We start from the raw sequence: 23,676 nt of genomic DNA, 5'->3' as shown, positions 1-23,676 counted from the left end.
TGGATACTTGTTATAACATTTAGATTCCTCTTATCGATTCCTTTGTGAGCATTTCAATATGACTTTAAACGCGGGACGACTCGCTGCTTTCTGCGCCACGCACACATCCAAACCGTGCCCACATCCAAAGTGATCGAAATAGGAATCGTTAATTCAACTGATAACCAACCCTCGTTATGACTGGTGAAACCGGTTACCTTCGGGACCAGGGTGACGTTTGAGGCAGTAACTAGCAGCTTGGTCAAGTTCTTGATTCGGTCCTGCTGATCTCTCTGGAGCTGGTCTTTCTCTTGCAGAAGCTGACACAGTGACTCTCGCTCGGTTTCAGTCGATTGAGTGACAGAGGACACCTGTAAGAGGAGATGGGAAAGAGTTTGTGTGATGGGTCGTGTTATTACCGGACGACTGTCAAACCTGTGATGTACATGCTCACATAATACACATGTGTACACCGTCTCCGTTATCACAGATTCATGTTTTTGAAGTTTACACAGAGATAACGTTTTTTGCACCTTGGAACCATTTTTAAAGTTTGTGTTCTCGAGCTCCAAACTCTGTTGAATGGCCAGAATAATCAAATTCAGTTTTCTGTTAGAACGGTGCCGTGTTAGTGGCCCAGGGGCCCTATCTTTCACTCAGCGCAATTGACTTTGTACAGCGACGCATGCATCATTCCTATTTTGCATTTTCCCTCCACAGACGCACGTCGGTAAATTAGGGAATGAACTTGCGCTCCCGGGGGCGGTTCAGCGAAAAGAGGAGGCGTGTTCCGGCGCAAACGTTCCCTGGTGCTATTTTGCAGTTTCAGAAAACAATTCCGCCACAGACCAGGAGAAACCTCGTCTAAAGTCAGCGGCGCGTTCAGATGCTATTTTAAGGGCTCATGCTTGGCCATAATGTAGCGTGTGCACAACACACACACACTTTGCTTCTCTCATCTACAAACAGACATTTTTGCAAACCATACATTATTACAAGGAAAAATATTCCACACGAGGGAAATCCTTGTGGTGTCCATGAAGATGTAAAAAAAAAAAAAAAAAATAGGCATAAATCTAGCTTACACATTTACCCAAATTATCATACGCCTGTTTAACCGAAGCTAATCTGGGTGTGTTTCTCCATCCTCAATGTCACTTCTCTGTGTGTTACGGCCCTGACGAGAACGTCGGTCTCCTCGGCTGTGAACCGCTCCTGGCGTGCGTCTGGCAAATCCACCGATATAATAGCAAACCGCCATGGAACAAGAGCGCCTGCTCTTAAAGGGAATGTGAAATGATACTCACATTGATGATGCTCACCCACACCTATGAGTAATGAAGCTACTTCAGACCAACACATTTTAGATTTGTGTCGGGCGCAAGAGTAATTTATCCCGCCGGTATAATAGCAGATATTTGTAGATCCACCCACAAAGTTACTTGCGTTTCGCGTTTGTGTTTAGATCGTTAAAATAGGGCCCACTAAGTTAATAACTAATGATCTTTACAACGGAAGTGAATCAATCAAAACTAACTTTATCTGGACAATAACTCTATTCTAGATCTGCTGTAAAGCCTAAACAATCTCTGTTACTGTAATCTCCTGTTATCACTGTAAAGCTGCTGTGAAACATCTATATTGGTTAAAGCGCTGTATAAATGAAGGAGACTCGACTTACCTCTTGCAGACGGCGTCTAAGATCAACAATCTCATTGCGGTATCTCTTCAAGAGCGCACCTTCATCAGAGACCTCCGTGACGTGAGGGTCATTCTTCATGCGCTTCGCTGCACTCGCAAACTTTAAACCGCAGTAAGAGCACAGATGAGTTAAGCACATCTCCCTGTATCAGAGCAGACAGCAGTGAAGAAGCGTATGGTCCTCGTACCTGTAAAGTGCTGACGGTCTCGTCCACGGTCACTGGCGTGATGGTGCAAATAATCACAGTTTTTGCATTTCCACCCAAAGAGTTCTGGAGGATTCGGGTCAGTTTACTGTTTCTGTAATTCACGAAGCCCCTTTTGGATGGAATGGAAACCAGACATTATTGTTTGATATGGTTTGCCACCAAAAACAGGGTGAAAGTCACAATATAACTCACTTCTGACTCTCTTCGGATAACTTCTTAATGACTTGACCCAGGATGAACAAACTGCGGTTTATGTTGCACCCTTCTTTTAACCGGGCTCCTGAAACAGAAGAGAGCTTTTAACACACAAATTCATTAAATCAATAGTTATATTTTAAGCATTTCCTAAATGGCTCAAACTTAGGCTGTATACGCTCATTTGTGAGCAGGAACAGTTCTATGCCACTAACCGGCTGTGAAAATACTAGATTTAATGCTTTGAAAATATACATTTGGATATTTATTTAGGCATTATTAGGGCTGGGTATCGATTCAGATGTTACAATTCGATTCGATTTCGATTCGCAAGCTCTAATTCGATTCGATTTCGATTCTCGATTCGATTTTTCCAATTTCGATTCTAAATTAATTTCGATTCGACTCACTCAATGAATATTAAATACAAATCATATATTTATTAAAAAAAGAAAAAGAAAAGAAAAAAAAGTGAACAAGTTTTCAAGTGTTTAATTAATAAAAAGAAATTAAGAGCTACAAACCTGTATATTAAACTCTTTTTATTTTAGGTACACTTGGGTACATTAAAACAGAACCCAACTCTATATTTCAAATGCATACAATGAATAGACAGGATTTTGATGCAAGATGAAAAATTGATGCTGAAAATTGGACAAGTCAGAACAGTCGCATGTCTTGATCAAACAGGTTAACAATCCTCACATAAACCCACATATAAAAAACGTTATATATAATATAATATGTGCCCTTCCTGTCTAACAGCTAGGCCATAGAAATTGAATAAAATTATCAAACAGTCTGTGTTGCATTAATTATAAATTATATATTGACTAATCAAAGTTACAAAAGTTCTTTATTCAAGAGCAGTGAGTGTTTTTCTCTGTTCTCTTTGTTCTTTGATTAACTTAAATGACAGAGATAATTAGTGGCTACAGTGTACTGTCCCTTTAAGACCAGCCGCTGTTGACAGAGACGCGGAACTCACACGCGGACTCATTCTCTCACGAGGCACAACTCTTCACGTTCGTCATAAGACTGCTCTTATGTTATAAAGATACTCGACAAAAATACATTTTGGCATAATTGTGTGTGTTCTTCGTTCAAGCGCGAAAGATAATTCTATTCTGTGCTGTCTTGTGCGCACGCACGATATCATCGCAAGTTTTTCTGTCACAGTCATGACAGCATTTTGGCAGCATTTTGGTCATATAGCCTAATTGCGTATAGGCTTGTCATCATAGCGATTGCGATATGATTAAACGTGCAGCACTAATTGAGGTTATTTTATGATTTAGATAAAACTACCATAAAATCTCACAGCATTAGCTATAAAATTGAGTTTGCAAGCCTATGAACAGTGGAGGAAAACTAATACATAAAGATGGAAAAAAATCGATTATTGGCGTTTGAGAATCGATTTTGAATCGACCACATTTAAAAAAACGATTAATCGAAAAATCGATTTTTTTGCCCAACCCTAGGCATTATACAATAATTATTTGTCAAGGTTTAGTTTTGTTTTTTTAATCATTGTGAAGCATAATTTTTGCGATAATGCTTACAGCCATTGACTCGCACTCATTTCACTCACTGTCTGTGTAAGAGTGTGTGTGCGCGTGCATGTGAGTGAGTGTGTGTGTGTGTCTGTGTAAGAGTGTGTGTGTGCGCGCGTGCATGTGTGTGTGTGCGAGTGTTAATCTTTTGCTCTCAGAATGTTTTTTTTTAATGACTATTTGTGCCAGGTTCAAAACACACAATATTTCTGACTGTTACGATAGTCCCTGTTATGCGATTTTGACTCTGACTCGTCGGACTACACCTTGCATCCCGACCAATCACCACTTGCTCTCATTAACGTCGTGTGTGATGTCATCAAGAGGCCGGAACTAGCGACTGACTTCCAGAAAGAAGAGCGTACACAAGCGATGGCTACCGAAGCGCCGTGTTCTGTACTGGCTGTCTTGTCAGAAAAGCCCCAAAAAAAGAAATGTTTCGTGGAGATTCGGCAACTATACGCCTGCGTTGATGATGTTTCCTCGAGGGACTGCCATGACAGAGACGCTTCAGCAACCCGGTGAGAGCTTGAAACGGCTTTAACTAGCAAATCATATTCTCCTTCGCTACAGAGAACACTTGGATAGACAATCACAGAGACGTATACATAACCAAATGTGCCAGATTTATAATCTCCATTGTTTGAAAGCTGTGTAGGGAAGAGCTTCTGTGCTCCTATTGGTCACAGATGTGACGGAACCGGTCATGGAGGACCGGGAAAAATGAAACATGTTAAGTCTTTATGTCAGGACACTGAAGCGCCGCATCAGTTGTCGTCCACTATGACACACTATGCAAGACAAAAAGATCAGTTCTTGCATCTCGACGGACATTGTCGTTTGCGAATCATTACAACTCTATAGCTGTGAAATCGTGTAGTTTGCCCATTTAATTCCAAAAACAGACTAAAAGAAGAAACAGTAAAACACAGTCATTACCCTCAGCTCCCGTCTGACTCGCCCGTTCAGTGCCGGCAAGATCCACCAAGTTCTACAGAAACGGGAAACAACACCACACTGACTAAACGTGATAAATGTTGCTCATCCGAATGATGTCAGTGAATGAAGTCACACAGAAGGGTGGTGTTTGTGTTGAACTCACCAGATGTGACACAATGATGGCTCCTTCAGCGTTTTCCCCAGACGCCGGTTCGCTTCGGTCACGGCTCTCCAGGATCTGACAGAGAACACAAACCATAGGAACTTAAACAGTCCAAATAAACCAGACTCCAAACACACTGCAGTTCACATCGCCTCTTACCATGCGGAAAATGGTGTGAGAGCGGCTGCTGCGCTGGTTCATTTTAGTTTTCCCATAGTGCCGGTTTTCTGTGTGAATCAAGTGAGGATCAGATAAGCACCGCAGTACAGCAGAATAAAGAACGAGCGAGCGAGTGATTCAATGAGAGCAGCTTTACTTTCTCCTTTGGTGATCCAGGACAGGGCTTGTTCCGGAGACGTCACCAGCTCTTCGGTCAGATCAGCCACATACACGTTTTTCTGTGGACAGTCAGAGGGTTAGTTTACTCAAAAATCAATGATTTACTCACCCTGAAGCCACCCTAGGTGTATATGGCATTGAATACAATCGGAGTTATATTAAAAATGTCCTGGTTCTTCCAAGTGCATCTATACATGATAAGTGCATCTATCCATGATAAAAGTGCATCCATCCATCCATCATAAAAGTGCATCTATACATGATAAGTGCATCTATCCATGATAAAAGTGCATCCATCCATCCATCATAAAAGTGCATCTATACATGATAAAAGTGCATCTATACATGATAAAAGTGCATCTATACATGATAAAAGTGCATCCATCCATCCATCATAAAAGTGCATCTATACATGATAAAAGTGCATCTATACATGATAAAAGTGCATCTATACATGATAAAAGTGCATCCATCCATCCATCATAAAAGTGCATCTATACACAGGGATGCACATAAGTGGTGCGCAGGTGCGCATGCGCTACCCAATTAAACAATGCGTACCAGATGAATTGCCGCAACCCTCATTTGCGTACCTAAGATTTGGGGATAGATTAGGGCTGGGTATCAATTCAGATGTTACAATTCGATTCGATTCGCAAGCTCTAATTCGATTCGATTTCGATTCTCGATTCGATTTTCGATTTCGATTCTCGATTCGATTTTTCCAATTTCGATTCTAAATTAATTTCGATTCGACTCACTCAATGAATATTAAATACAAATCCTATATTTATAAAAAAAAAAAATAAAAAAAAAAAAAAGTGAACAAGTTTTCAAGTGTTTAATTAATAAAAAGAAATTAAGAGCTACAAACCTGTATATTAAACTCTTTTTATTTTAGGTACACTTGGGTACATTAAAACAGAACCCAACTCTATATTTCAAATGCATACAATGAATAGACAGGATTTTGATGCAAGATGAAAAATTGATGCTGAAAATTGGACAAGTCAGAACAGTCGCATGTCTTGATCAAACAGGTTAACAATCCTCACATAAACCCACATATAAAAAACGTTGCATATAATATAATATGTGCCCTTCCTGTCTAACAGCTAGGCCATAGAAATTGAATAAAATTATCAAACAGTCTGTGTTGCATTAATTATAAATTATATATTGACTAATCAAAGTTACAAAAGTTCTTTATTCAAGAGCAGTGAGTGTTTTTCTCTGTTCTCTTTGTTCTTTGATTAACTTAAATGACAGAGATAATTAGTGGCTACAGTGTACTGTCCCTTTAAGACCAGCCGCTGTTGACAGAGACGCGGAACTCACACGCGGACTCATTCTCTCACGAGGCACAACTCTTCACGTTCGTCATAAGACTGCTCTTATGTTATAAAGATACTCGACAAAAATACATTTTGGCATAATTGTGTGTGTTCTTCGTTCAAGCGCGAAAGATAATTCTATTCTGTGCTGTCTTGTGCGCACGCACGATATCATCGCAAGTTTTTCTGTCACAGTCACGACAGCATTTTGGCAGCATTTTGGTCATATAGCCTAATTGCGTATAGGCTTGTCATAGCGATTGCGATATGATTAAACGTGCAGCACTAATTGAGGTTATTTTATGATTTAGATAAAACTACCATAAAATCTCACAGCATTAGCTATAAAATTGAGTTTGCAAGCCTATGAACAGTGGAGGAAAACTAATACATAAAGATGGAAAAAAATCGATTATTGGCGTTTGAGAATCGATTTTGAATCGACTCTTGGCGTTTGAGAATCGATTTTGAATCGACCACATTTTAAAAAACGATTAATCGAAAAATCGATTTTTTTGCCCAGCCCTAGGATAGATAGGTGCGCAATCTGTGTTGTTGGATAGGCCTCAGAACTAGAGATGCGCGGATGGGCTATTTCATCCGCAACCGCATCGCAAAACTCATCCGTCCGCCATCCATCCGCACCAACGTTTTTGACCAATTTTCAAAACCGCACCCGCCCGCCATCCACTATGGATGCAAGGCGCTGCTGATGACAGCCGCGAGACTAGAAAACTCTCTTACCTCAGAATATCAGCAGTGAACTCCGTCTCCGATCGGCGCACATGGACAAAAATAAATAAATTATTTAAATAAATAAATAGCCTAAATTAAACGAACTTCGGCAAACCTGACTGTACAATATTTTCATTGTAGCCTAATAGAAAACGCATTTTGGCACATCATTTAGGATTTTTCGTTGGTGCGCCATCAGCTAGCCTATGCCTACAAAAGACAGATGAAATTTAATATTAATAATTGATCCATGTCGGTATACACAGCCTAATATTTTACACTTAGGCTATAATTAAAAAAATTGCCTAAACAATCAAGATAGCCTATTTACTTTTTTTATTTATTAAAACCAGGAATGTGGTTAATGAAACATGGATTAAAATTAAGATACAATTAATACAAAACGAAATTCGCTTTAAAGAAATGCTTTGTGCTTTCTGTTTGAGGTCTCTGTGAAAGTTTGAAAGTCTTTTAGTGCCGCAGCGCTTTCAGAGGTCTCGTCCGTAATGGAGAACTGTCACTCACGTAAGATTGTTTTTTCCTCATAAATGACAAAATACTTTAAAAAAAAAGACAAACCATCAATAAAAAAAAAAAAATATATATATATATATATATATATATATATATATATATATATATATATATATATATATATATATATATATATATATATATATATATAAAGGATGGATTTATAGCGTTTTGGGGGAAAAAATGGATGGATGACCTTCTATTGCCTTTGTTTTTAATTCTCCTTTTTTGAGTTTGTCACGTAAAGTTACCTCCTTCGCCGGCGTTGCCATCTCTGATAATAACAAGCAGTCTGCATAGACTCGACTAGGCCATATTAGCCTACTGCCTGATAAAAATTTGACTATTTTAAAGTGTGCTTTTTTTTTTTTGATGTAGGTATAGTCAGATAATAACAATATTTAACAATAGTCTATGTTATGCATCCCTCTTATTTGTTTCTCCCGTGAGGTGGGTTAAGGAAAAAATGCATTTGAAAATGTGAGGACCAAGCAACAACCCCAGGTTCTCCCCTGAGAACAAGACCAAAAATGTTATGTGCACCCCTGTCTATACATGATAAAAGTGCATCCATCCATCATAAAAGTGCATCCATCCATCATAAAAGTGCATCTATACATGATAAAAGTGCATCCATCCATCATAAACGAACTCCACACAGCTGCGGGGGGGGGGGGAGGTTAATAAAAGCCTAAATCGATGCGTATGGCCGTCTGTCGGAAGCCAGTGATTACAGTTTATAAAGTTTTAAATATGGGTATTTTCCTAACACAAACGCATGGCTTCGCTTCAGAGGGCCTTTATGATGGACAGATGCACTCTTATGATGGACAGATGCACTCTTATGATGGACAGATGCACTCTTATGATGGACAGATGCACTCTTATGATGGACAGATGCACTCTTATGATGGACAGATGCACTCTTATGATGGACAGATGCACTTACGGACTTTAAAACAGAAACAGCCATTCACTGCCATTATAAAGCTTGGAAGAGTCAGGACATTTATTAATGTAACTCTAATTGTATTCGTCTGAAAGAAGAATGTCATATACACCTAGGATGACTTCAGGGTGAGTAAATCATGGGCTAATTTTCATTTTTGGTTGAATTACCCCTTTAAGATCTGAAACTACACTCGCATCTGCTGTACGAGTCCAACCAAACACTCACATAGTTCCCTTCCCGGATCTCCAGAGGCCGTCTTTTCCAGCTGTCGCAGAGCAGATCCGTGACCGTCTCGTTGTAGATCTCCATATAGCTCACGCGCAGGAGAAACTCCTTCTTCGGAAACTGGAAGACGACGCAAAGAAATAAAGCTAGTAAATGCTCACTGCCAGAAAAGGCCTTGGTTAATGAACCATTAACACATGTACAAGACAAACGTACTGAAATAAACTACAATGATTCGCCCCAAAAAGACAATGCCGTCATTTATGAGGAAAAGCCTGAAGCGTGAGCACTGTAAACCGGTTCAGATCTCAAACCTCGTGGTAAAACTGGACTTTATTAATGCATAATTCAAGCACTTTTCATAAATATGACTGTTTTCATAGGTTTTCCAGGACTTACATTTCAAAAAGTCAAATTCAAGTACATCAAGCACTTCGTACGATCCCTGCCAAAAGGAAGATTCACCGACACTTACATTTTTAATAGTTTTAAAGATGTCGGCCATGGCGAGGGGAATCACTCCCGGATTATGATCGCTTCCCATCATGGAGAAAGTCTTTCCGGATGACGTTTGTCCATAGGCGAATATCGTGCCTGAAAACAGGAGATGATGCATTCAAACTTTGAGTAAGTGCACAACATACCTCTAGTGTACAATACACTATTTCCTGTAACTGATATTGCACCATGTCTAAAAGGATTAGTTCATTCCAGGATTTCTCTCCATATAGTGGACTACAGTAGGGCAAGCAAAAATTTAAATGTACATACTTTATAACCACAAATGATCATCTTGCACTAGCTGTGATGCGCCACACATTACGTCATCAGGTTGAAAGGTCACACGTGTTTTTGTTCAAATGTAGGGTAGAGCAATTTCTCCTCCAACTTCACAATCGTCTGATATCGTTGTTTTCCCTTTTATTTATTCATTTAGTAAACCCCGTTTGACTTAGTCTTTGCACGTCCGCTTTGTAAATATTGGATGGTACTTTCGCCTACGTCACGCTTGACCTTTCAACCTGATGACGTAATGTGTGGCTGTTCCGGCCTCACCGTTATAGCCTTCGACTGCAGACACGACCAGGGGCTTGGCGATGTCCTGGTAGAGCTGAGCGGTGGTCTCTGCAGCGCTGAACACTCGGTCTGAAACACACGAGGGTCAGAACACACACACACACACACACAGGAAGATCCACTGAAGCTCAACTCACCGAAGCTGAAGCTCTTAGTTGTAGCGCCATCTTCGTCCAGCTGATGGATGGCCTGTTTATCGGCTCTCCAGAAGAGCTGCACTGGCTCTGAACTCTCAGACTCCTCCCTGAAAACATCAGGATTATCAGTACATTGATGTCGAAACACTGAAAATAAACATGGAATAAACGAGCTGTATGGAGACTGGCAGACTGTCGCTCGCTGTAAAACCTTGTAGCCAAACAGTTGATGGACCCCATTGACTTCCATAGCAGGAAAAAAACAAATACTATGGATGTCAATGGGGAAACATTACATCAACTTATTGGTTATATACATTCTTCAAAATATCTTCTTTTGTGTTCAGCAGAAGACAGACATTCATTCAGGTTTGGAACAACTTGAGGACGAGTAAATTATGACATTATTTTTCATTTTGATGTGAACTATTCCTTTAAGACTGGTCATAACTTTATGTCAGATACATAAAGTAGATTGTATGGTATAATTTGAACCTATGATCACCAGCTAAGCTAGTTGGTCAGATTAATATTGAAGCTTGTTTCCGCCAATAAAAAATGGGTAACGTTAACGTTTTTTTTACTCAGAATTGGACTTTATAATCTTACAATTTTGAAATAAGTCAAAATTGCGAGATACAAACTCGCAACTGAAAGATAAAAAGTCGCAATTATCTTTTAAAATGTTTTCTTCAGTGACGGACACAAGCTTCTATGGGTTAACGTTAGTTCCGAAGACACAGTCTGGCCTCTGGTAACGTTAAACCAGCGACATATGTTAGATAAGTTATATTATTAATTAATTGTTCATAATCAGTTTTTAGAAATGGTTTACCTCAGAAAAATCATACAACAAAAACACCCTTTGGTGCCAATTTACGATTATCATGTCATTAGCTTATGACTGTTCACTCGGTGAATCCCTCAGCTATAACGTTACCTCTAGACTGTTTTTGACGTCAAATTCACCTCCATACTGTAAATATTGATCTTTTCTTACCTTTTAATGAGGGGTCTGACCCTAACGCAAACTTTTACAGCAGATTCTTCCGTCATTTTCGATTCATTTATTAACGAGAAACCGCAGCGCTATTGAAACTAACGTTAACTGAGACTGACTGAGCGCATTTGAAATATTAACCGACTTTCCATTGGACGATCTGTGCGCATGCGCGGTTCAACGGCCGCCCTCATTGGTCCCTGACACAACAAACAACATGTCCGTTGAGTGAGTTCCCTGTGGAATGTAGGAGCGAGACTCCGCCCATGTGTTTTTAAACGAGCCTCATGAATATATTACTTTTAATATCATCCAGTCGTGGAACGTTGTATAATTTTATACAATTTATTAATTACATTTCATTGGTTTAATACTTTTGAATGTAACCTTTTTCATTTTTGTTGTTTGTTTTCAGAAGTCTTTTACTGCTTAAGTATATCATAAAACATTTTGAATATGGTATTTTAATGCGGTAATTTCTCAAGTCAGTGTCAATAACAACACATGAGCTCGTGCTAAATACCTTTTTTTAAATGTAAGACTTTAGGTTTGTGTCTATACAGAAACTGACTTTTAAAAATAAAACCACCTGGAGAAATATTCACTGGAGTAAAAAGTGTGACAACTAGCCCCGGGCTAATCAACTAAACTCCAATATCCCGCATAACAAAAATATGTTCTAAAATTCTTTCGCTATAACGTTCCCGTTCAGTTATGGAAACGATATTTCTGAATGTAAAAATGTTTTAAAAACGTTGTTTGCAAACATTTGTCGTATTACAAGTTTTTTTTTAAATGTAATGTTTATATATGCAAATGACGTGTTTTCTAATTAAATATGCATTTCTAGAACAAAGAAAAGGTTCAAATTCTTGTTGAATTGTTTTGATATATTAGAGTCAAAGGCTTTTACAGAGGGGATTTTGGATATTGCAAATCAGAAAATACATTCAACATAAAAAAAATAAAATAATATGTAGCAATAAAATGTTGTATAAAATCAGGAAAAGTATATATGAACAAATCCCCCAACAATAGATAAAGTGCTCTAAAGGATAGAGATAAAAGTGTATTTTGGATGTTTTTTTCCCCACTAGTCTGAAAAAACACAAAATTGACAGATGCATAAAAACGTGTGTGTGTAGTGTGTGTAGTGTGTCAACATCACAGATAAAGCACAGAGTCACCAGAGGTGTATTATGGCAAAACATTTATTTGAAATCATAATTATGACAACTATCATATTATTCAGAAGTACTTCAATAATCAATGCAACCTATAGACATTTACAGCTTTTTACATGAAGAAGAATCGGGTTTCCAAAAAGTCTACTGATGTCTTCGCTAGGGCACTTAAAAAGCGATTCATGCACAGAACAGAAGCGTCTGTGTGTTCATGCTTCAACAGTCCCAGACGGGAACATAGTGGCAGCCCACATCCGGCCCACATCCGGCTCAGATCCGGCCCACATCAGGTTCACATCCGGCTCAGATCCGGTTCACATCCGGCCCACATCAGGTTCACATCCGGCTCAGATCCGGTTCACATCCGGCTCAGATTCGGTTCACATCCGGCCCACATCTGGCTCGGATCCGGTACATGTGGATCAAATGTGGCCCAGATGTGGCCCAGATGTGTGCCGACACTACGAGACGACCGGTCTCATAAAACACAATCACAATCAATCAAGGCATTAATTAAAGCAATTAGAATAATCCACTAAGACCAGTTCAGGGAAAAAGGTTTCAAAGCATGAAATCGATTAGAAAAGCACTGAGTTATTCACTGCACTGTTGCAATATTCTGCTGAACGAAGGTCTATACTCCTGCTTCTGAACCAAATGTTATTGATTGTAAACACAAATATACACATTCTCACGCTTCAGATCACAGAACAATGTCAGCATCACTCGTACAGTAGATCATAGCGTGTAATATTAATTTAATCTCACGTACAGGTGTTATTACTCACTGATCTAAAAGACGACAGCAAAGCATTTCCCTCTTTATTCTCAGATATTCGGTTCTGTTTAAAAGCCTGTTTAAAAAGTGTGTGTGTGTGTGTGTGTGTGATTATGAGACACTGTAGTGTGTGTGTGTGTGTGTGTGTGTGTGATTATGAGATGCTGGAGTGTGTGTGTGTGATTATGAGACGCTGTAGTGTGTGTGTGTGTGTGTGTGTGTGTGTGTGTGTGTGTGTGTGATTATGAGACGCTGTAGTGTGTGTGTGTGTGTGTGTGTGTGTGTGTGTGTGTGTGTGTGTGTGTGTGTGATTATGAGACGCTGAAGTGTGTGTGTGTGTGTGTGTGTGTGATTATGAGACGCTGAAGTGTGTGTGTGTGTGTGTGTGTGTGTGTGTGTGTGTGTGATTATGAGACGCTGAAGTGTGTGTGTGTGTGTGTGTGTGTGTGTGTGTGTGTGTGTGTAATTATGAGATTCTGAAGTGTGTGTGTGTGTGTGTGTGTATGTGTGATTATAAGACGCTGCAGGTGGTGTGTGTGTGTGTGTGTGTGTGTGTGATCATGAGACGCTGCAGGTGGTGTGTGTGTGTGTGTGATTATGAGACGCTGCAGGTGGAGTGTGTGTGTGATTATGAGATGCTGAAGTGTGTGTGTGTGTGTGTGTGTGTGTGTGTGTGTGTGTGTGTGATTATGAGACGCTGTAGTGTGTGTGTGTGTGTGTGTGTGTGTGTGATTATGAGACGCTGCAGGTGGTGTGTTGTGTGTGTGTGTGTGTGATTATGAGACGCTGCAGGTGGTGTGTTGTGTGTGTGTGTGTGTGTGTGATTATGAGACGCTGCAGGTGGTGTGTGTGTGTGATTATGAGACGCTGCAGGTGGTGTGTGTGTGTGTGTGTGTGTGTGATTATGAGACGCTGCAGGTGGTGTGTGTGTGTGATTATGAGACGCTGCAGGTGGTGTGTGTGTGTGTGTGTGTGTGATTATGAGACGCTGCAGGTGGATGATTTGGGCGGCTGCTCCAGGATTGACTCTCGGCGCAGGTCGTTCGGCACCGTCCCGTTCGGACCCCACACGTTCAGCTCGCCGAACATGCCGGTCTCGATCATCTCCTCCTGCCACGGGATCGAGATGTTTCCCGACGCAAACTCGTCGAAGAAGTTCTTGTCGTCGTCCTCCAGGCCGACCCCCTTCACCGTGGAGAACGCGCCCACGTCGTCCAGATCTTTGGCGTAAACCGTCTTCGAATCCGGGACAAACGGAGGAGGAAGAATCCCTATAGCGAATCAGTGTGCCGTTAGTGCATCACATGACTAGAGGGCCAGTTGCATAAACATCGCCATTAGCTGTGTCCCAAATGATGCACTATACACTATGCACTTATACACTATAAACTTATGAACTATACACTTATGCACTATACACTTATGCACTATGCACTTATGCTCTATGTACTTATGCACTATGCACTTTTGCTCTATGTACTTATGCACTATGCACTTTTGCTCTATGTACTTATGCACTATGCACTTTTGCACTATTCACCTATGCACTATGCATTTATGCACTATGCACTATTCACTTATGTACTTTTGCACTATGCACTTTTGCACTATGCACTTTTGCACTATACACTTATGCAGTATGTACTTATGCACTATGTACTTATGCACTATACACTTATGCACTATACACTTATGCAGTATGTACTTATGCACTATGTACTTATGCACTATGTACTTATGCACTATGTACTTATGCACTATGCACTTTTGCACTATGCACTATGTACTTATGCACTATGCACTTTTGCACTATGTTCTTATGCACTATGCACTATGTGCTTATGCACTATGCACTTTTGCACTATGCACTTATGCACTATGCACTATGTACTTATGCACTATGCACTTTTGCACTATACACTTATGCACTATTCACTTATTCACTATGTACTTATGCACTATGCACTTTTGCACTTTGCACTATGCACTTTTGCACTTATGCACTATTCACTTTTGGTCTATGTACTTTTGCACTATTCACTTATGCACTATGTACTTATGCACTATGCACTTTTGCACTATGCACTTTTGCACTATGTACTTATGCACTATTCACTTTTGCTCTATGCACTTTTGCACTATTCACTTATGCACTATGCACTTATGCACTATGTACATATGCACTATGTACATATGCACTATGTACTTATGCACTATGTACTTATGCACTATGCACTTTTGCACTATACACTTATGCACTATACACTTATGCAGTATGTACTTATGCACTATGTACTTATGCACTATGTACTTATGCACTATTTACTTATGCACTATGAACTTTTGCACTATGTACTTATGCACTATGTACTTATGCACTATTTGTACTTATGCAATAGAGCAGACTCTTTCAGAAACATTATGAACTGGTAATGATTCAGATCCGCACCTGCGTCGAGTTTCCTCCAGTTGATTTCGCTGAAGAACGGATGAGCGCGCAGTTCGTCACACGAGCCATTCTTGAAGCCCAGTCTCTTGTCCACTTCTTTAGCCAGTAACCCGTCACAGATGGACTTGGCGTTCTCGCTGAACTTCTCCGGGAAGTTCACGGGGTCGTTCAGGATCCGCTTCTTCACCTCTTTATTCTCCACCTGAGCAAACAATCAAACATGGAGAAGAACAGCGGCTGATCCACGAGTGTGGGACAACAGAACTGTCATGTTCATCAGAGTGCGAGTTCGACTGCCAGGGTTATTGTGGAGGGATTTGAGTAAGTTATGTTTGTATTTAAGTGTATGTTATTATGTATGTTTGTTAAATGTGTTGTAAAAAAATATGTTTAAAAACAAGAAAAAAGAATGAATGTTGAAGAGCACCTTCTCTCCTCGAGTCCTGAACGGTCCTTTAGCGGCGATGAACTCGAACAGCGTGACCCCGAGAGTGAAGTAATCCACGGAGTAATCGTACTCTTCACCCTTCAGCAGCTCCGGGGCCATGAACCCTGAACACACACACGCACACACACATTAATATAGTGTTTTTATTGCATGAAAGCAGGAAGTGTATTCAGTCATCAGTCAGAGACGAGTGTTAACGTCACGTTCATACGGCAGTGATATACAGTAATATAGTATAAAGCTATAGTAATACACATGTTATATGGTTAGTTAATGTCATGAACTCAGTTTAACAAACACAACGAGAGTGTGAGTCAGCAATTACAACTTGTGTTTGTAATGATTAAACTATAAGGATAATATGACAATGTTAGGATAATATTTGAAAGTTTTGTGTGTTTATCCAATTGTCGATGTCGCCTAAAAACCAAAAGCTGAAGCCAAACTAAACCATAAACAAAACTAAAGGGAAATAAAAATTTATAAAAACCATATAGACATATTTAAACAACAAAAACTACTAAAAATGGCAAAAGTACACAACAAAATTACTAAAATGAAAAATTTTAATCGGTCACACTTTAGTTTAGGGTTCAATTCTCACTATTAACTATGACTCTGGCCTCAATAACTCCTAATTACTGCTCATTATTAGTTAGTAAGGTTGTTAACTTTAGTATTGTAGGATTAAGGGATGTATAATATGATCATGCAGAATAAGGCATATAAGTGTTTTATAAGTACTAATAAACAGCTGATGTATGCATGATAATAAGCAACTAGTTAATAGTGAGAATTGAACCCCACAATAAAGTGTAACCGTAAGATCTGTAGTAAACGCTGTACTTGAGCGTCACTGACTGTGACCTCGCACTGACCTGGAGTTCCAGCGTAACCTTTGATCTTGTGCTGGTCGTCTGCGAGTTCCACAGCCAATCCGAGATCCGAGATCCTGACGTTCCCTGAACACAGACAGGAGGATCACATGACTGATCACATGACTGTAGTGCGAGAGTCTCACTCTGCGTCTCAGTGTTCACACTATCCTTCCTAAACAGTGTGTGAGATTAGAATAAGTGTGTCCTAAAGCACAGTGTGTTGAAGAGAGTACGCAAGAAGTCCCGGATGATCTTCTATCTCCGGTGGATTTTCGAAGTGTGTGTCCGTGCTCACTATAACGGTTAATATTACCCACAATCCACTGCGCTTTGGAGGAGGAACTACAAACACGAGTAAAAAGTGTTAAAAAACTACAAAACATGGTGGATATGCGTGACTGACGGTGAATGATTAATCAAAGTTTAACCTGATAAAAAATATTTATGTGATGTTATGTTTACAGTGACAGGATGATTGACAGGTCAGTTTACTGTGACAGGATGATTGACAGGTCAGTTTACTGTGACAGGATGATTGACAGGTCAGATGATTGACAGGTCAGTTTACTGTGACAGGATGATTGACAGGTCAGTTTACTGTGACAGGATGATTGACAGGTCAGATGATTGACAGGTCAGTTTACTGTGACAGGATGATTGACAGGCCAGTTTACTGTGACAGGATGATTGACAGGTCAGATGATTGACAGGTCAGTTTACAGTGACAGGATGATTGACAGGCCAGTTTACTGTGACAGGATGATTGACAGGTCAGATGATTGACAGGTCAGTTTACTGTGACAGGATGATTGACAGGTCAGTTTACTGTGACAGGATGATTGACAGGTCAGTTTACAGTGACAGGATGATTGACAGGTCAGTTTACTGTGACAGGATGATTGACAGGTCAGTTTACTGTGACATGATGATTGACAGGTCAGATGATTGACAGGTCAGTTTACTGTGACAGGATGATTGACAGGTCAGTTTACTGTGACAGGATGATTGACACAATTGTACGACGTTTGTCCCAAAGCTTGTCTGCTCTTCTGATACACACAGTCTTAGGGCGTAGTATGCGTGTGTGAATGAAGCGCAGCTCCAGCTCACCTTCGTTATCCAGCAGGACGTTCTCAGGCTTCAGGTCTCGGTAGATGATCCTCTTCTGGTGGAGATGCTCCATTCCCTGGATGATCTGAGCCGCGTAATAACAGGCTCTGGCCTCAGAGAACCCGGGGTTATTCTCATCCACGTTATAGATGTGGTACCTGACACACACACACACAGACACACACAGACGCTCTCGCATGAGGTTTACAAGGGAAATCAGTGAATTCAATTAAATTAAAAATAAAATAGTAAAACAGAATACAGTAATACTAAGAATAAAATAATAAGATAAAAGGTAATTAAAATAAATATAGAATAGAATTGTCAAGGTTCTGTCACTACGGTCTAGTTTGTTCTTGGTTTTGTGCGTGGGTTCATGTTGGGAGCGTGGCGTTCCGACTCCGACACTCATGTCCTGTTCGGGATGGGTTCTGTGTCGGGATTCGGACGTTCCTGCTGGAAGTGTTGGTCTTCTGCCGCTCGTTCTCGTGTGCTCATCTGTCCGTGTGTTCTGTGCTCTCCTGTCGGTTGTCTTTTTTTTTTTGCCTGACACTGGCAGTGTTTTTGATCATTTGTGTGTGTGTGTGTGTGTGTGTGTGTGTGTGTGTCTGACCTCAGGTCTCCTCCGTTCATGATGGTCATCACCAGACAGAGCTCAGTTTTGGTCTGGAAGGCGTACGCCAGAGACACGATGAACCGACTGTGTACTCGAGCCAGGATCCGTTTCTCCACCATCGCTCCCTGTGAACCCAGAACAACACATCTTCAGATCAGCACATCACATCACACACACACACACACACACACACACACACACACACACACACACACACACACACACACACACACACACACACACACACACACACACACACACACACACACACACTCTCTCTCACACACTCTCTCTCTCACACTCACTCTCTCACACTCACTCAAACACTCTCATTCACTCTCACTCACTCACTCTCACACTCTCTCACTCACTCACTCACTCACTCACTCACTCACTCACTCACTCACTCTCTCTCTCACTCACTCACTCACTCACTCACTCACTCACTCTCACAATCACACATCTTCACTCACTCACTCACTCACTCACTCATTAACTCACACACACACACTCACTCTCTCTCTCACACACACACACACACACACACACACACACACACACAGCAGGAGACTCCAGATTCAGATTTAAATAAAATAAGCATGTCAGTGTCGCTGATCATGTGACTCGTTGTTCAGACTGAGACATTTTCACATTCATGTTCATTTAGCTTTTTCACTCAAGTTGTTATCAATATTATTTATAAAAATGTTTTATGTAATTTAACAGACACTCAGACACTCTCAGTATATGAACGCACATTGACATTCACGCAGAAAGAGCTAAACTCAGACTAAGCAGATCTCAATATATGACAACATTTGCATGAGAACCAATTCACTAGTTTCATGCATCATGACATATAAAGGATGTGTTTATGAATAATGTTTTCATTCATAACTGTGAATGAGGTCATTATAAACATGATCGTCCAAATGAAAAAATAATGTCACTGGAAGAAAGTTTGTTCATAACTTTGAGAGAACGTTCCCCCTCGTACGGCCGCGTCTCCAGCGTTTCTGCTGTCCAGGATTCCCACAAATCTGTTCCATATTTATGTGTTGGAGTGGCATTTCATAATGAGCTAAAGCTTCCTCAGCTCTAACACTGACTGAAACACACACACACACACACACACACACACACACACACACACACACACACACACATCTGATCAACTGGGAACTGACGAGGAACATCATGCATCTGCGATCACTGGATGTTTAACCCATCAGTAAAACACTGATAAAAGCAGAAACTGGATGAATGATGAGAGATGTATAATCTGTGCAGGAGTGGAGCGCTAGTAGAGCGCTAGTAAAGCACATTAGCACAGTAAAGCCTTCACCTTCATCATCAATGTCACGCCTGAGCTTCTTAATCACACAATCCATGTCCTGTTATCTAAGTGTTACCATTACAGGTCCATCAGTGGTGGACATTAACATGAGCATCTCACACACACACACACACACACACACACACACACACACACACACACACACACACACACACACACCACTAACTACCAATAAAAGTGAGATGAATTATTTATGTAAAAATTATGATTTTAGACACAAGAATGTGTAATTTGTGTGTTAATGTGCTCCTTATTTACTGGAGCAGTTTTGTAAAAGTCTGAACTATCAAGAAATAAATACGTTCTCTCAAAGTTCTTCCAGTAACGTTAATAGAACGTTCGTTCAACATTATCTGGTCTTTCATACAAGAACATTATTCATACATCGATCATGGAATGTTTTAGTTGGATGTTCGTCTAACGTTTATTTAAATGTTGCTACTTGTTTCAGAACGTTCAGAAAACATTCAAAAGTAACGTTCCCATAATGTTAGAAGAAGGATCATATGGGATGTTTCCTCAACCAAGAAAACACTTTTTAAACCTGGAACCGAACAGGAAGATCTTCTTCATCCCTCACAGCCTCTCCTCTTCTTCAGCCTCTTCTTCTTGAGTTTCTTGCAGGCGTAATTTGAACAGATATTCTAACAGGGAACGTTCTGGCAAGGTTCTCTCAATGTTCTTCCAGTAACGTTAATAGAACGTTCGTGCAATGCTATCTGGTCTTTAATAACGTTTGCACAAAAACTTTATTCATACATCTGTCATGGAATGTTTTAGTTGGATGTTTGTCTAACTTTTCCCATAATGTTTGAAGAACGATTCAGTGGAATATTCACATAACTAAGACAAAACTCAATGGGAATGTTCCTAGAACACATATAGTCAAACCCAACATTATTCAGACACCAGATATCATGTGTGATATTGTTTCACTAGTGTGATCAGGACACTATAGTTCATTTCTGTAAGTGAGGAGAGCAAAATAAAGTAAACTGTGACATATTACACCCAGTAATTCTTCATACAGAGACTACCAGTGACACTGGGAGCAGAAATGATTGGGACACTTTGAGCTGATCATGTTTTACTGAAGTGTTTTGTCTTTAATTGCTAATGCTCTTTTTACACACAGACAGAACACAATGAAGCATTGCTTGGTGATTGGTTGAGCTAAACTGGTATTATCTAATTGTGTAGTTAAATTTAACAGCTGACAGATATTCAACATAATTCATGTGTGAGACAGTCTAACAGAAGGACGGACAAAACCAGTCAAATATCAACTGAGTTCATAACTCTGAGTTCTTTAGTACCATTTTCTAAACTATAGCGAATAAACTGAGATAATGTGAGAAATGTTGACGATGTCTGAATAAATGTTGGTTTGACTGTATATTTGCCATGAACTCATTCCCTAAGGAAGACATGATTCACCTCATCCGAACACAACGAGCTGCTTTCATAATGCTTTATAATGACTATAATTTGAGCAGATAACTGAGTAAACGGTGACAGTGTCCTGTTATATTCAATGTTCTCACAGAGAACCATCTCTCAAAGTTCTTCCAGTAACGTTAATAGAACGTTTGTTCAACGTTATCTGGTCTTTCATAATATTCTCAAAGCGTTTGCACAAGAACATTATTCATACATCGTTCAGAGAACTTTCAAAAGTAACGTTCCCATAATGCTTGAATGTGTAACTCACTGTGAATGTTCTTACAACATATATTACGCCACTGTTTCCTGAGAAAGACCCACATAAACAGGAAGATCTTCATCCCTCACAGCCTCTCCTCTTCTTCAGCTTCTCCTTGTAGAGTTTCTTGCAGGCGCAATTTGAACAGATATTCTACCAGGGAACGTTTTGTTCGATTAACGTTACTGGAACGTTAGTTAAATGTTATCTGGTCTGTTATAACGTTCTCAAAGCGTTTGCACAAAAACATTATTTACACATTTTTCATGGAATGTTTCAGTTGGATGTTCGTCTGACGTTTTTTAAATGTTGTTACTTGTTCCAGAACGTTCCATAATGTTTGACGAATGATACAATAGAATGTTACATTAACTCTATTTTGTAACGGTCATAACTTTCAAATATAACTTTTCCTAACTCAATGGGAATGTTCTTAGAACATATATCTGGGACATATTCCCAGAATTCCCAGCTCAACCGAGCCTGATTCGCTCTCGTACCTCATAGCCTTTCCTCTTCTTCAGCCTCTTCTTGTTGAGCTTCTTGCAGGCGTACAGCTTCCCGGAGCCCTTCATCTGACAGGCGGACACCTCTCCGAATCCTCCTTTTCCCAGAACCCGGAAGTCCAGGAACCAATCCTCTCCGATCGGCTGCATCTCCAGCCACTTCCACTGCATGAAGCGCTTAAAGTACATGGTCTCCAGGTAGAAGGTGAAGGGAACCTCTTTGAGGAAGTCGAACACACACGCCAGGATCTCCACGAACAGATCATCCGCCGCCTCCTGGTGTCGTTCCTTCACTTTCGTGATTTCGTTCTCCGGTAAGAACGGGCAGAAGAGCTTAGCCGACGGCTCCATGTAGCGCTGGAGGATTTTCCCGGCCTTCTGAGCCCGATCTTTATCCTCGGCTGTGTCGTACGCCTCCACGTCCTTCCAGAGGCGACTCGGGCCTTTGTACTCGTTGGTGGTCTCCAGGTACTCTTGAAACAGGCGTTTGCCGATCGGCTGCTCCACGCAGATGCTCTTGAACTGCAGGTCCAGGGTTTCCCGCAGGTCTTCGCACACGGTGATGTGCGGGAGCTTGAGTTTGGCGTGGTACTTCTTGTCCCGGTTGGCCGCCGGGTTGGCGGATCCGTCGAAGCTCCCGCGTGCCGAGATGTACGCCGAGTTGGCCACCACCGTAGTCAAGCCTCCGATGTCCATGACGAGGAGAAGAGTCTGAGCGAGGACTGAGAACCAGACGAGGATAGATGATGGAGAGTCACAGCGAGAGCATTGGAGCTCAGCGCCTGAGACAGGAGTTCGGGAAGATCATGAGATTCGGGATAGGGGTTTCGGACAGCGAACGAAGGATCCGGTGTCTGATGGAGAAGTGAACGATAAGCCCTGACACACACACACACAGACACACACACAGATCTACCTGACTCAACATCTTTCATAAGGGTTTATCCTCTAACTCCATAATACCTTCCTCGGGTTAAAACCCTTCACGGATGGAGGAGCGAGATCCAGAACTCACTCGCTGGGGAAATAAAACCCCTGAAACAAGAAAATATTGATGAATCATCAGTTGTTATGCCTTTAACAGACAAGAAAAGCTGGATGCAGATTGTTAGATGGTTGATAAGCTGAACTTCCAGCCTGGTTTTAACCTTGGTTAGACCCGCTTAATTAAAGTCCATAAGTGGTGTAACTCCAGCTTTTAATGTTGTTTGTGTGTCTATGTGGTGTGTTTAATCTGCTTAAACCATGTGTAAACTCATAAGTCGACACCATTGCTGAGTATTTCCTCCTTAAAACTGCAGTGAACCAAAGAAACGCTTTGAAATCGCTGGTGTTTCTGACGTCACAAACTACCTTGTAACCAATCAGATCAACATGTGATCGTCAACCAGTGGATCTCTGAGCTGAGTGAGTGAGTGGAGGCGGGGCTCATTTGCATATTCATAGAACCGTGCATACTAAATGAGGCGAGGGTGTCGAGTTACATTCGAGATATTTTAAGACATTTGAAGAAATGTCATTTTGGTGATGAAAGAAGATCAGAAAGGTTCTGGAAAGCATCTTTGTGAGGTGA

General features: G+C 40.6%; 2 protein-coding genes and 1 long non-coding RNA gene across 3 annotated transcripts in view; 1 reads left to right on the top strand and 2 right to left on the bottom strand.

Annotated features, from left to right (window-relative positions):
- Window positions 1-11,217, bottom strand: part of cenpe (centromere protein E) — a 53,104-nt gene extending 41,887 nt beyond the window's left edge. The window contains exons 1-13 of the mRNA XM_082163745.1: window positions 11,076-11,217; window positions 10,076-10,182; window positions 9,918-10,007; window positions 9,337-9,455; window positions 8,862-8,981; window positions 5,059-5,140; window positions 4,902-4,969; window positions 4,743-4,817; window positions 4,580-4,631; window positions 2,082-2,169; window positions 1,869-1,998; window positions 1,661-1,780; window positions 198-350 (exon numbers count right to left, since the gene is read on the bottom strand). Of these exons, the coding sequence (XP_082019871.1) occupies window positions 198-350; window positions 1,661-1,780; window positions 1,869-1,998; window positions 2,082-2,169; window positions 4,580-4,631; window positions 4,743-4,817; window positions 4,902-4,969; window positions 5,059-5,140; window positions 8,862-8,981; window positions 9,337-9,455; window positions 9,918-10,007; window positions 10,076-10,182; window positions 11,076-11,131 (1,260 nt within the window). The 5' untranslated portion in view covers window positions 11,132-11,217. The remainder of the gene's footprint in view (window positions 1-197; window positions 351-1,660; window positions 1,781-1,868; window positions 1,999-2,081; window positions 2,170-4,579; window positions 4,632-4,742; window positions 4,818-4,901; window positions 4,970-5,058; window positions 5,141-8,861; window positions 8,982-9,336; window positions 9,456-9,917; window positions 10,008-10,075; window positions 10,183-11,075) is intronic.
- The window catches only part of LOC309494552, a 116,881-nt gene that overhangs the window by 42,181 nt on the left and 51,024 nt on the right, over window positions 1-23,676 (top strand). The window lies entirely within an intron of this gene.
- Window positions 13,942-23,676, bottom strand: part of LOC309494219 (rhodopsin kinase GRK1-like) — a 10,345-nt gene continuing 610 nt past the window's right edge. The window contains exons 1-7 of the mRNA XM_082163479.1: window positions 22,098-23,676; window positions 18,536-18,663; window positions 17,923-18,080; window positions 16,813-16,896; window positions 15,914-16,038; window positions 15,487-15,688; window positions 13,942-14,308 (exon numbers count right to left, since the gene is read on the bottom strand). The exon at window positions 22,098-23,676 is cut by the window's right edge and continues 610 nt beyond it. Coding sequence (XP_082019605.1) covers window positions 14,016-14,308; window positions 15,487-15,688; window positions 15,914-16,038; window positions 16,813-16,896; window positions 17,923-18,080; window positions 18,536-18,663; window positions 22,098-22,799 — 1,692 coding nt within the window. The 5' untranslated portion in view covers window positions 22,800-23,676 and the 3' untranslated portion in view covers window positions 13,942-14,015. The remainder of the gene's footprint in view (window positions 14,309-15,486; window positions 15,689-15,913; window positions 16,039-16,812; window positions 16,897-17,922; window positions 18,081-18,535; window positions 18,664-22,097) is intronic.

This window comes from Leuciscus leuciscus, assembly GCF_965113295.1.
Source record: "Leuciscus leuciscus genome assembly, chromosome: 3".
Lineage (NCBI taxonomy): Eukaryota > Metazoa > Chordata > Actinopteri > Cypriniformes > Leuciscidae > Leuciscus > Leuciscus leuciscus.
The sequence above is the reverse complement of the archived record's forward strand: the minus strand, read 5'-3'. Positions and strand labels throughout refer to the sequence as shown.